A 14,338-nucleotide genomic window follows, 5' to 3' on the forward strand; every position below is an offset into this window, starting at 1 on the left:
AGCCCTCTCCTCTGTAATGTCGCTGGACTTATACTAATAGTTATACTGGCGCTTGCTGTAGGGAACAGCGTTTTTATGGGGAACTGCCCTGGTGGTCCAGTGGCTAGCCCCTAGCATCCAGTCTGTGACGGGGGCCTGCGCGGTCCCTGCTAGGGACGCCACGACCGCCGCCATCTTGCTGCTCAATGCACCGGGGTACCCCACTGTGGGGACCCCGTTATGTACTCACCACTGACTTCTTCGGACTGAGTCAGGAGTGTGTGGCATGCTGGTGGTGTGTAACGCTGCAGCGCAATGCCCGCGATGACAACAACCCTCACAGGACAGTGGTCCTGCAGCAGGGACAGCTCGGTACCTTAAGAGGCCTGCAAATTAACTCTTTTCCTGACTTACCTCGAAGCAGGAAGTCCAACACAGCAAACCCAAAATAATAAGGACGACAAACTCTCTGGAGCTCCAGCAGTGTGCATCCTCTCCTGAGGGCACATTTTTCTAAACTGGTTCATGGGCGGGGAATCAGAAGGGGAGGAGCCAGTACACCCAGTTCAAAGTTATAGATGTGCCTGTCTCCTGCGGATACCCTCTAATACCCAATGTCTTGAGACGATCCCAGTATCCCATAGGACGTTAGTGAAAACTAGAACCAAGAAAAGCAGGCTATGGGAACTGTCCAATTAGCAGAGTTTCAGTTTCGCCAATAAAAACATCAGGATATCACACTTAATGACCAATGGTAATTTAGGTGGTATCCAATTAGCAGCCATTTTTGGGATCAGAAAACACATGGGATCAGGGATAAATCCCCGATCCCATATGTTTTCATGGGTCCCGGCAGCTACTTTTTAGGGATTAAGCCAGATATCAGTGAGTATCGGGGCTAAGGGACTCAGTCTTTGGGGATAATAGAATATCCCCTTAAATATTATTCTGTAGAAATATTTAAAAAATAATAATTTTAGTTAAAATATATATTTTTTAATAAACTACAAAATAGATTTGTTTCCATCTAAAAGGTTTTGCATTTCTCATTTAAATTATTTACCAAACTGAGTTCTAAAACCAATTTCTTTTGATCTTGGTTACAATATATCCAATTTTTAAAAGGGTAATCATTTTACTAAACTAGTCTTGCTAGTAAAAGCATTGCCCCTTTAAATATATCAGAATAGCCAGTTTACCTACCCAATTGTCTGAAAAATACAGAAAACAAAGAAAAAGGAAAATAAAAAGTTAGAAAGTAAATAACAGAGTGGCAGTCCCATGCCCTTACGTTCAGTCACCAAATGTTTCTTCCTATTGCTATAATTACAGGGTTCTATATAATTATATATGAGCTAATACATATATCGAGGCTGTTCTAAAGATATAAAACTCAAGCGATAGATCATTTGTCGAAAAATTAAGGTGAATGACACTACTGCCTAAAAGGCAGATTGTAAAGTGAACAATAAGCAGATTGTAAAGTGAACAATAATTCAATAATCTAATAAAGCATTGATTTGTCTAGTACAAGTCACATGTTTAAAATTATGACTGCATGCCGTGACTTTAATCTGAATGCAAAGTTATTAAGGAGAAGTGTCAAGCATTAGATAGATAAAGTGGAGCAATATATCCAGTAAACTTTTACATTACAGATGCCGATTGGTTTCTTTGGGAAACTATTCCACAATCTTGCTCTCCAAGGCTTAATACTACCAGTAAAATGAGCAATAGTCTAGTTGTTTTCTAAACTGTCAATTATTTCCATTGTATTAAATGTCTATGTTTTGTATCTTGTATACTTTCTGTAACTATGATAATTATACAAAGTTACTTTAGTACAAATATAAACTATATCTCTAGTGTTAAAGAGCATTCACAATTTGCATAGAATACAGATATATTATTGGTTATATGGTACAGGTTGAGTATCCCGTATACAAAATGCTCGGGACCAGGAGAATTTTGGATAACGGATTATTCCGTATTTTGGAATATTTTAATATTTCAATTATGTATTTTGAAGTATCTTGCATTTATGCTGTATAAACACATCAAACACATGAAATGCACACAAATATATTTTATTTGTTCAAAAAACAAGGTTTTAAAACATGAAACAAAATTTGTGTACTATCTCAGATATTGAATTTGAATGCCAAGCAATAATTTTCTTGTACATATATAGTGCCAGTTACATATCATGTCCTCAGTAGTGCTGTTACAAATGTCCCTAGTGAGTTTTTAGCCAAAAAAAAAAAAAAAATTCCCACTTTCTGGAATGTATGGTTTTCGGAATAATTCGGATAAGGGATATTTGGATACGGGATACTCAACCTGTATTATATCTGGTCCTGAAAACTCTTTATTGGTGCTTCCTGTACTAAGATATATACAACCTACACTAATGACAGCACTGTCCAAGTCATCACTGTAAACCATATTCACTTTTCTAGTTTCAGTTACTGCACATCCTCTTCAAAATGGAATGTAAGCTCTTATAAGTAGGGCCCTCTCTTCCCTGTGCTTTATGTCTGCATTTATATTTTGTGTACCTTATATGTCTAAAAATTTATGTTTGCACTGTTTTCTCTTATATTCAATGTGTTTGACACAGCAGTGTTTACAAATCAAAGATGATGATATTTTTTAGCTCTATTAGAGGAATTCAATTAAAAAACACGCGGTGGTGGGTTTTGCTATTCATTTATAGGACAGAAAATTGGACTCAGTGATTTATATATAAAACACACAGGGGGAAATTTACTAAAGGAAATTTGTAAAAAATAGGTGTATTTGTATCCAGAAATACACTTATTTTTGACATTTACTATCCCGAAAATACGGCAATTCGTACGTGTATTGATCTGCTATCAATACGAATACGAATTGCCATATTTTCGGGATAGTAAATGTCAAAAATAAGTGTATTTCTGGATACAAATACACCTATTTTTTACAAATTTCCTTTAGTAAATTTCCCCCACAATCTCTTTTTTTTTCTCACACCTCTAGAGCAAGTCTGGTTATTCCTAAAAATAGGATTTTGGGTACCTACCTGTAAATCCTTTTCTCGTAGTCCATATGGGATACTGGGTTATACTATGGGGATAGAGATCCTCTGCAGGAGAGACAGGCACATTAAAGCTTTCAGTGTGGGTGCACTGGCTCCTCCCCTCTATCTCCCTACACTAGTCAGTTAATGAAAAACTGTGCCGAAGGAGAGCTATGTGAGGAGGTATGTGAACAATAACGTGGTGAGATTCTCACAGCACACCCAAACCAAAATAATAAACATAAAATAACAAAGAGGTGAATCATAACAACTTCTGAGTTCACCATAATCCTTGAAGAAGGTCAATATATGACAACAAGGCAACAAGCCCTAACCGTGTTAGTAACAGTGTCGTTACAGCAGAAAGCCCCAGAGGCGGGCTCCCAGTATCCCATATGGACTACGAGAAAAGGATTTACCGGTAGGTACCCAAAATCCTATTTTCTCTACCGTCCAATGGAATACTGGGTTATAATATGGGGAGGTCCCAAAACTACCAGAACGTGCGGAGTCTGCTGTAGAACCGCTTGTCCGAACTGGGAATCCTCCCTGGCCAGAGTGTCAAATCTGTAAAACTTGACAAACGTGTTACTCCCTGACCAAGTTGCGGCCCTGCACAGCTGCAGAGCCGAAACCCCTCGGGCAGCCGCCCAAGAAGTCCCAACAGATCTTGTGGAATGGGCCTTCAACGCTGGAGGAAGGGACAACCCAGCCGATGCATAGGACTGTTGTATCGTGCATCAAATCCACCGGGCTATGGTCCTTGTAGATGCAGGAGAGCCATTCTTTTGCGCATCATACAATACAAACAAACTATCAGACTTCCGGATTCTAGCCGTACGTTTAACATACGCCTTGAGGGTATGTACCACATCCAAAGAGAGAGGGATATCAGGATGTACCGCGCTGGAAGGAACTACAATAGGCTGGTTCAGATGGAATGCGGACACAACCTTTGGCAGAAACTGCAGCCTGGTCCTGAGCTCTGCCCGATCCTCGTGGAATACCAGGTAAGGGCTTTTAAAAGACAATGCCCCAAGCTCAGACACCCGCCTGGCTGAGGCTAAGGCCAGCAGGACAACAGTCTTCCAAGTAAGATGTTTCAACTCCGATTGTTCCAAAGGAACGAACCAAGAGGACTTAAGGAAGGTGAGGACCACATCCAAGTCCCAAGGCGCGGTGGGTGGTACAAAGGGAGGCTGAATCCTCAGCACCCCTTGCAGGAAGGTGTGGACCTCCGGCATTAGCGCCAGTTTCTTCTGAAAAAATACTGACAGAGCCGAGATCTGTACCTTCAAGGACCCCAACCGGAGGCCCAAGTCCAAACCGGCTTGAAGGAATCTTAACAGATTGTTAAGACGAAATACTGCTGGTGGCAAAGCATTTTTCTCACACCAGGCTATGTACTTCTTCCATATCACATGGTAGTGAGAAGCCGTGACTGGTTTCCTGGCACGCGTGATGGTTGTAATTACAGAGGGATGTAGTCCCTTGAGGCCCAATATCTGCCGCTCAACCTCCAGGCTGTTAAACGCAGCTGCGGTAAGTCCTGAAAGACAAACGGTGCCTGGAGAAGATCTTTTCTTAGAGGAAGACGCCACGGGTCTTCTACCTGCATGGTCTGAATGTCCCCGTACCAGGCCCTTCGAGGCCAGTCTGGAGCCACTAGAATGGCTTCTACTCTCTGGTATCAAATCCTCTTTAGCACCCGTGCCAGCAACGGGAGCGGTGGGAACAGATACACCAGCTGAAAATCCCACGTCCAAGTCAGGGCATCTACTGCTGTTGCCCCTGGATCCCTGGTCCGGGCACAGTACCTGTCCAGCTTGTAGTTCAACCGTGAGGCCATAAGGTCGATCTGAGGGAGCCCCCAAAGATCTACCAGGTCCTGGAACACCTGAGGGTGAAGTCCCCACTCCCCGGGGTGGAGATCGTGACGACTGAGGAAATCCGCCTCCCAGTTGTCGACTCCTAGTATAAATTTGGCCGACAGGACTTTTACATGGCGTTCCGCCCAGGAGAATATCCTGGTGGTTTCCCTCATAGAGGGCATGCTCCTTGTCCCTCCTTGGCGGTTGATGTAGGCAACCATAGTTGCATTGTCCGACTGGACTTGTACCGCCCTGCCCTGCAGCATAGGCTCCGCCTGTAATAGGGCATAGTGAACAGCCCTCAGTTCGAGGTTGTTTATATGCAGCATGGATTCCATCGGAGACCAACGGCCCTGCAGGCGGACTCCCTGTATCACGGCTCCCCAGCCTCTGAGACTGGCATCTGTGGTAATCAGAAGCCAGTCCTGTATCTGGAAGCAGCGACCCGCCAATAGATTTGGCGAATCTAGCCACCACTTCAGGGAGAGTTTGGTCTGCGCAGACAGGCAAATCCTCCTGTGCATTTGCCAGGGGGATCCTGACCATTTGACCATTTCGTGAGGATATCCAGCTGAAAAGTCCTGGAGTGGAACCTGGCATACTGGATGGCTTCGAATGAAGCAACCATCTTGCCCAAGAGCCTCAGGCAGAGGTGCACCGAGACCCAAGGGTTTGATAGGACCTCTCTTACCAATTCCTGTAAAGCTGACGCCTTTTCGGCCAGCAGGAACACCTTCTGCTCCATCGTGTCCAGAGCCATACCCAGGAACCCCATTCTCCGGCTCGGGAGCAACGAGGATTTTGGTATGTTTAAAATCCACCCGTGGTCTCTCAACACCTGCATAGTCAGATTTAACGCACTTCTCAGGGCCTCCTCCGATCCTGCCTTGATCAGCAGATCGTCCAGGTAGGGTATGACATTCACCAGCTGGAGCCTGAGAAGCACCATCATTTCTGCCATGAGCTTGGTTAAGACGCGCGGGGCAGTTGACAGCCCGAAGGGTAGCGCCTGAAACTGGTAATGGCTGTTTCGCACCGCAAATCTTAGAAAGACTTGATGGGGAGGCAAAATTGGGACGTGTAAATAGGCGTCCTTGACGTCTACAGAGGCCAGAAATTCCCCTTTTTCCAGGGAGGCAATCACCGACCTGAGCGACTCCATTTTGAATTTGAACACCTGCAGAAAGGGGTTCAGCGACTTCAGATTCAAAATGGGCCTTACTTAACCGTCCGGTTTGGGGACAAGGAACAGGTTTGAATAGTAACCCTGGCCTTGCACCTGTCTTGGTACAGGTAGGATTACTTTGGACAGGAGGAGCTTGTGAATTGCTCCCTGAAGGAGCAGCTGATCCTCCACTGAGGCTGGGAGGGCCGACTTGAAGTAGCGTCGAGGAGGGGGCCTGGCAAACTCCAACCTGTAACCTAGCGAAATAAGACTCCTGGCCCAGGAATCTAGGCACGAGGCGTCCCACACCTTGCTGAAGTGTAACAGCCGGGTCCCCATCTCGTGGTGGGTGCACCCCGTCATACTGCCGGCTTGGAAGCGGCAGGGGCGGTGGAACGGTCCTGATGACCTGAGGGGTTTGGCTTCCTGAATTTCCCTCTAGTGGCTCTGCTAGCATTAGAGGCGCCTCTGGCCTTAGGGCGGAACTTGGACCCACGAAAGGACTGCTGGGAGGGACCAGTGAAAGGGCGTTTTGCCGGAGTGGGTGCTGATGGGAAGAACGTGCAGAAGCCTTAGAAATCTAGTCGTCCAGCTCACTACCAAAGAGCCTCTCCCCTGTGAAAGGTATGCTTTCCACACTCTTCTTGGAATCCACATCAGCCACCCACTGGCGCAACCACAGAGTCCGCCTAGCCGACACGGCCATTGCAGAAATCTGCGCGTTTATAGCGCCCAATTCCTTCTGTGCCTCACAAAGCACCCGTGTCGTGTCCTGAATGTGACGCAGGTTTTCACCTATCTGAGCCACGGACATGTCCCCCAACAAACCCTCTTGGATCTGCGTGGACCAAGTATAAATGGCCTTAGCCATCAAGCAACTGGCCAATACCGGGCGTTGTGAAGCCCCACTGGCCGTGAACATAGACTTAAGTGTTGCTTAAAGTCTCCTATCTGCACCATCCTGGAGGGTAGACACCCCAGGAACTGGTAATAGCACTTTCTTTGAAAGTAGGGAAACAGAGGAATCCACCGCTGGCGGTTCCTCCCACTTCTTCCTACCAACAGGATCAAAGGGATACGCATTTGTGAACCTCTTTGAAAGCTGGAACCTCTTTTCAGGGTTCTGCCAAGCACCTTTAAAAATACTTTCTAATTCAGCCTGTTCTGGGAAATACACCGGCTGTTTTCTCTGGGTCCTGAAAAAGGAATCTCCCTCAAAGGGTTCTTCCATAGGAAGCTCTAACATTTCCCTAATGGCCTTAATTAAAGCCTCAGAACCATGAACTAAAGACTGCTCCTGAACAGTATCCTGTTCATTTGCCCCATCTCAGAGTCAGGGGCCATTGCAGTAGTACTAATAGTAGTAGTTTGGAGGCTGAGCAGGGGGAGGGGTGAGAATATCAACCCTGGCAGACAACATGGGTAATTCCCTTTGCACCCTCTGCGTCTGCTGTGTATTTGCAGAGAGCTGGGAAGCAACAGAGTCCATCAGCGTTTTTATGCTGCTGACCCAGGAAGGCTCTTGACTATCAGCCTGTGACCCATCCACAAGTTGTGGGGGCACCCCACTGACCTGAGTGGTTACACCACTGGGCTGTGGCAGCATACACGTCTTACAGGTAACCTGTGACTGTGAAGCTGGAATAAACTTTGTGCTGCACACCATGCATGTTAACTTTTTCACCATGATGAAGCAACAGGACACCCCCAGCAGCGCACACACGCACACACAACACCCACACCTGATGTACTGTAAACTCTACACAGTATAAGTGTAATACACCTCTGTATTAGAGACTATGGTGTGTGTACAAGTGGTTAACTAGCCAGTGGGGTAGACTCAGAGCAATATGAGGAGACCAGTACACCCTAAACCTTAACTCACGGATTTGAGTGAGCTGGTAACGCACAAAACACACAGTGATATGTCATACACAGTGTAAATAACACAGCTAAGCAACACTGCTGCGCTCTTATAACTTGCTGTCTCTGCCGCTGCTGCAAAGGATCAAATCCACCACGCCGCTGAGGAGCTGTAATGGCGACCTCTGGATGAGTGAAAAAGCAGGAAGCAGAGACAGGGCGCGCCCAGCAGAGCCTGGTCCCGCTCTGAGCGAAGCCCCGCCCCTTTTACACAGAGCTGGCGCTTCCAGTATATTTAAACTGGCATAAGAAGCGCTTTTCACATAAAATTGTAACCTGTACTCACCACAGACGTCTTCGGACCAGTCAGGGGGTGTGCGGCAACTGGGGGGCCTGCTCGCTACAGCGCAATGCTGTGCGGTGACAGGCCCCACTCAGGACAGATTATCCTGCAGCAGGGTCAGCTCTGCACCTTAAGAGGTCGGGGACTGACCCTACCCCTGACACCCTCGAAGTAGGACAGCTGCCTGGTCAAAGCAGCGCCCCAAAATAATAAACTAAATAAAATTTGAAGAAAAAGTCTGGAGCATCCAGAAAGCACTGCCTCTCCTGAGGCACATTTTTCTAAACTGAATAGTGGAGGGAGATAGAGGGGAGGAGCCAGTGCACCCACACTGAAAGCTTTAATGTGCCTGTCTCTCCTGCGGAGGATCTCTATCCCCATAGTATAACCCAGTATCCCATTGGACTACGAGAAAAGGATTTACAGGTAGGTACCCAAAATCCTATTTTTAGGAATAACCAGACTTGCTCTAGAGGTGTGAGAAAAAAAAAGAGATCGTGTGTTTTATATAAAAATCACTGAGTCCAATTTTCTGTCCTATAAATGAATAGCAAAACCCACCACCGCGTGTTTTTTAATTGAATTCCTCTAATAGAGCTAAAAAATATCATCATCTTTGATTTGTAAACACTGCTGTGTCAAACACATTGAATATTAGAGAAAACAGTGCAAACATAAATTTTTAGACATATAAGGTACACAAAATATAAATGCAGACATAAAGCACAGGGAAGAGAGGGCCCTACTTATAAGAGCTTACATTCCATTTTGAAGAGGATGTGCAGTAACTGAAACTAGAAAAGTGAATATGGTTTACAGTGATGACTTGGACAGTGCTGTCATTAGTGTAGATTGTATATATCTTAGTACAGGAAGCACCAATAAAGAGTTTTCAGGACCAGATATAATACAGGTTGAGTATCCCGTATCCAACTATCCCTTATCCGAATTATTCCGAAAACCATACATTCCAGAAAGTGGGAATTTTTTTTTTTTTTGGGCTAAAAACTCACTAGGGACATTTGTAACAGCACTACTGAGGACATGATATGTAACTGGCACTATATATGTACAAGAAAATTATTGCTTGGCATTCAAATTCAATATCTGAGATAGTACACAAATTTTGTTTCATGTTTTAAAACCTTGTTTTTTGAACAAATAAAATATATTTGTGTGCATTTCATGTGTTTGCAGCGGTGTAGCTAGGTGCCATGATGCCCGGAGCAAGGGCATATTTCGCACCCCCCCCCCCCCCCCCCCCGGGAATGAATTGGGGGCGTGGCTAACATGTGTTGGCATGTTACATTTCAAATATATAAGACACTGTAATGGAATCCGCTGCGCTATATAAGACACTGTAACGGAATCCGCTGCGCAATATAAGACACTGTAACGGAATCCGCTGCGCAATATAAGACACTGTAACGGAATCCGCTGCGCTATAGAAGACACTGTAACGGAATCCGCTGCGCTATATAAGACACTAACGGAATCCGCTGCGCTATATAAGACACTGTAACGGAATCTGCTGCGCTATATAAGACACTGTAACGGAATCTGCTGCGCTATATAAGACACTGTAACGGAATCTGCTGCGCTATATAAGACGCTGTAATGGAATCTGCTGCGCTATATAAGACACTGTAACAGAATCTGCTGCGCTATATAAGACACTGTAACGGAATCTGCTGCGCTATATAAGACGCTGTAATGGAATCTGCTGCGCTATATAACACGCTGTAACGGAATCTGCTGTGCTATATAAGACACTAATGGAATCTGCTGCACTATATAAGACACTGTAACGGAATATGCTGCGCTATATAAGACACTGTAACGGAATCTGTGGCGCTATATAAGACACTGTAACTGAATCTGCTGCGCTATATAAGACACTGTAACGGAATGTGCTGCGCTATATCAGACACTGTAACGGAATCTGCTGCGCTATATAAGACACTGTAACGGAACCTGCTGCGATATATAAGATGCTGTAACGGAATATATATAACACAGCAGGGCAGCAGCAGAAGCCAGATAGATTCACTCCATTCCTTACCCTGCAGTGTGGGTGGGGGTTGTCAGTACTCATTAGGTGGGGTGGTCAGACCACATATTTGGGGCGGGGGTTGAATGTGAGTGCTCAACTTGCATAGTTTGTACTAGGGGAGAGAGTGTTTAGGGGGGGGGGGTTGGGGCAGTACTTACCCTGCATCTTATGCGGTGTTCCTAGTGGTGGTGGGCTGGGGTCTGGCAGCCGGCATGCTGAGACAGCAGATCAGGACAGGCAGGTACAGGAGAGCAGACAGGGGGATCCGAGTCTGGCGTTTTAGTTAAATGCAGCTCTCCACTTTATTACCGTATTGTAGGAAGAAGAGGGCAGGCTAGGCTAGAGCCTCCCTTCTGCGGCGCCGGCAAATGTCAGGCTGCTAGTGCGTCTTGGACTGCACACAGGTGATACTGCACTGTTCAGCGTGAGGAAGGCGCGCCGGAAGTGGCGGTGGTCTTGATAAACAGGATCCGCCCTCACTACTGTGTGGTATGAGCTCCACACAGCCAATGCCCACCTGCTCATGAAGCACGATAATGATATATTCATTAGTTCATGGGCTGGGCGGGGAGAACGGGTGCACCGCAGCAAAGGCTGAGAGTGGTGCGGAGCATTCCTGTCACCTCCGACTTCTCACTCCTCGGCGTGTTCTCGCCTGGGCTGTGTAGCGTATTGCTGGTTTCACTACATGCGTGACTGGGGGCGAACAGGCCAGGAGGCAGGCGCTGCGCAGGCCAGGCCAGGGCAGCCACGGCGCACGCTGCCCGTTAGTACTATAGTATGATATATGCAGGGATCATTTGCGGAGGGGGGCGGGCCGGCGGCGCCATTCTACCAATCAGCGCCCGGAGCAAGAGCTCCGGTGGCTCCGCCCTCCCTACGCCTCTGTGTGTTTGATGTGTTTATACAGCATACATGCAAGATACTTCAAAGTACATAATTGAAATGACGTCTTCGGACCAGTCAGGGGGTGTGCGGCAACTGGGGGGCCTGCTCGCTACAGCGCAATGCTGTGCGGTGACAGGCCCCACTCAGGACAGATTATCCTGCAGCAGGGTCAGCTCTGCACCTTAAGAGGTCGGGGACTGACCCTACCCCTGACACCCTCGAAGTAGGACAGCTGCCTGGTCAAAGCAGCGCCCCAAAATAATAAACTAAATAAAGTTTGAAGAAAAAGTCTGGAGCATCCAGAAAGCACTGCCTCTCCTGAGGCACATTTTTCTAAACTGAATAGTGGAGGGAGATAGAGGGGAGGAGCCAGTGCACCCACATTGAAAGCTTTAATGTGCCTGTCTCTCCTGCGGAGGATCTCTATCCCCATAGTATAACCCAGTATCCCATTGGACGGTAGAGAAATTAAATTAGTCCGTAATTACTCAGCTTTCTAAGCAGTGTCTTCTTTATCCAGCAATGGGAGACAAGTCTTCTGCAGCAGATTTAGTACATGAAAGGTGTGTGAGTAAATCCCATAGTGTGTGTGAGGCCCTCCCATATGTAGTGTATTTCCACCCCCCTGAGCTGGCTGGTGAGAGAACGGGATGCGGTCATCTATTAGAATGAACTTAGGTCTACAGTCATTAGGTCGACCCCACTAGGTCGACTGGCAGGAAGGTCGACCTGACTTAAGGTCGACATGGGCCAAGGTCGACATGACTTAAGGTCGAATTTGCATAAAGGTCGACATGAGGAAGGTCGACTGGTCATAAGGTCAACATGGGTTTTTCACTGTTTTTTGAGCCGACATGTGCCGACAGGCGGTATTTCATGCCCTACCATCCACTAGGGCATGGTGGGAGAATAAAATAGTGTGCCGAGCGCAGCGAGGCACCGTGTCCGAAGCATTGCGAGCGAAGCGAGGGTCCGATTCTCATTGCCAACTGTGTCCATGTCGACTGTGTCGACATTCGGATAAAAAAAAGTGAAAAACCCATGTCGACCTTATGACCAGTCGACCTTCCTCATGTCGACCTTTATGCAAATTCGACCTTAAGTCATGTCGACCTTGGCCCATGTCGACCTTAAGTCAGGTCGACCTTCCTGCCAGTCGACCTAGTGGGGTCGACCTAATGACTGTAGACCTAAATGCAGTCTGACGAATGATCCCATTCCGAGAGAACTACATCTCCCAACAGCTCCTTCTTCAGTGGCATGATGGACAGAAGACATCCATAACCCAAATGACAGCACATGGAAGGTGCTTATTTTGTTTGATTTTTTAATTGTGTCACTGTGCTTTCAGCACTGTAAACCCAGTGGTATCCCCTCAATCTTGCCACTGTTGAGGGGTCTGTTGGGAAATGTAGTTCTCCCAAACCCTGGTACCAGGGGGAACTACACTACATAGGGACTGGAGGTCACACACATTAACATACAAACACTCACACACGCTACATCAGGGCTGGGCAACACTGGCCCTCCAGATGTTGATAAACTACACATCCCAGCATGCCTTGCATCAGTTTCAGCATGGCCACATAGCAAAACTAATGCAAAGCATCCTGGGATGTGTAGTTCATTAACATCTGGAGGGCCGATGTTGCCCAGCCCTGCGCTACATGCTCCCTGCTGCTGCAGAAGATCCAGCTCCTGATGTTGGATGCAGAAGTCACTGCTTCAGAAGGTATGTAAACTTAAAATTGCTTAATTAGTCCTCAGGGGGTTGGAGGTGCTGCCAGGTTCCTAGAAAAAGCCCCATCGGTTTTAGGAAAAATCAGACTTGCTCTAGAGGTACTTTTTCTGTACAGTTAGGGCTATTTCACGAACTCCGGCTCCTGCCGGATGGCAAAATCCTGCACGGCCAAAAGCTGTGCCGCACACAGTAGTTGTCAAAGGACACTATTGTGTCCATTCACACGGGATGGCCATGGCCCTGCCACCCGGTTGCAGCCGGATCCCACCACTGTAAGGGACGGCTGCCGGGCTGTGGCCATCTCCTCCATTCTAAACTTCTTAGTGCGGCACGGCTTCCTGGCCGTACGGAATTACGCCACCTGGCAGGAGCCTGAGTGTGTGAAATAGCCCTTAGGCAAAAGATACTTATCAAGTAAATGTACTACCACTATTTATAATGAAAGGACTGCATTTGTTATTGACAAACAAATTAAATTGTGAGGCATTGTTATTTTATTTCTAATAAGAGCGTATGTAAATAATTTCAGTGTTCAAGTATTTAGTAAAATATTTTGAGAACAAAGATGAAACCACAGAAAATCAATAGCCATCATATAAAAGAACTTTACTTTGAACCAGCAAAAACTGTTTAAACGTGACACTACAGGTCACAAACACTTTAGTTTTCTTATTGACCACCTTGATGTGGATAAGTAGTATTGACTCTAAAGCAATATTGTAAACAAATAAAAAATAAAAGTGGGTCTTGATAGGTAAAGTAAATAAGTAGGAAATTACATTTATCCATATTGAGGAGGGTAGTGAATAGGAATTAAAATATAAAAAAAAATTAGATTCCCCTATTTGAGTAGTAAACAAAGGGCATGCACAAACTATAAGTTTGAAATAAAATAAATCCACAATATTTTATAAGACCACTATTAAACTTAAACAATTTATCAATAACACTGACCTCTGGATTCAGTGAATTATTCTCAGATGATTTTGTGGAAAGTAAAATGTGTGTGAATCCATCCTGTTTTCGCACAACAATGTCTCTGAACCGGTAAGCACTTTCAGTTTGTCTTACACTGAATCGTAGCCTTTTATCAAAAGATTGTTCTCTTCTCTCATCAATATACCTCCGCTTGCCTGTTACTCCTGCTACTGATGTCTGTATATTGCTGGTACCATTTTCAGTTAATGCCTGCATAAATGTAGACGTGCCTGCAAATAGTTAAAAAATGTTATACTGGGGTTATGTTTCAATAAGAAGGTTCCAAAAGTTTATACTTCATATAGCAAATTTCCTAGGTTTGACTGAAGTACAGTATTTGCATTCCTAATGTTTCATTGGATATGGTCAGTTGGTTGACCTAAAGATGGTCGACACGGG

General features: G+C 45.8%; 1 protein-coding gene across 1 annotated transcript in view; it reads right to left on the minus strand.

Moving 5' to 3' along the window:
- Positions 1 to 14,338, minus strand: part of CDYL (chromodomain Y like) — a 143,222-nt gene that overhangs the window by 18,049 nt on the left and 110,835 nt on the right. The window contains exon 3 of the mRNA XM_083188003.1: positions 13,916 to 14,169. Coding sequence (XP_083044129.1) covers positions 13,916 to 14,169 — 254 coding nt within the window. The remainder of the gene's footprint in view (positions 1 to 13,915; positions 14,170 to 14,338) is intronic.

This window comes from Crinia signifera, chromosome 5, assembly GCF_055691185.1.
Source record: "Crinia signifera chromosome 5, ASM5569118v1, whole genome shotgun sequence".
NCBI classification, from domain to species: Eukaryota; Metazoa; Chordata; class Amphibia; order Anura; family Myobatrachidae; genus Crinia; species Crinia signifera.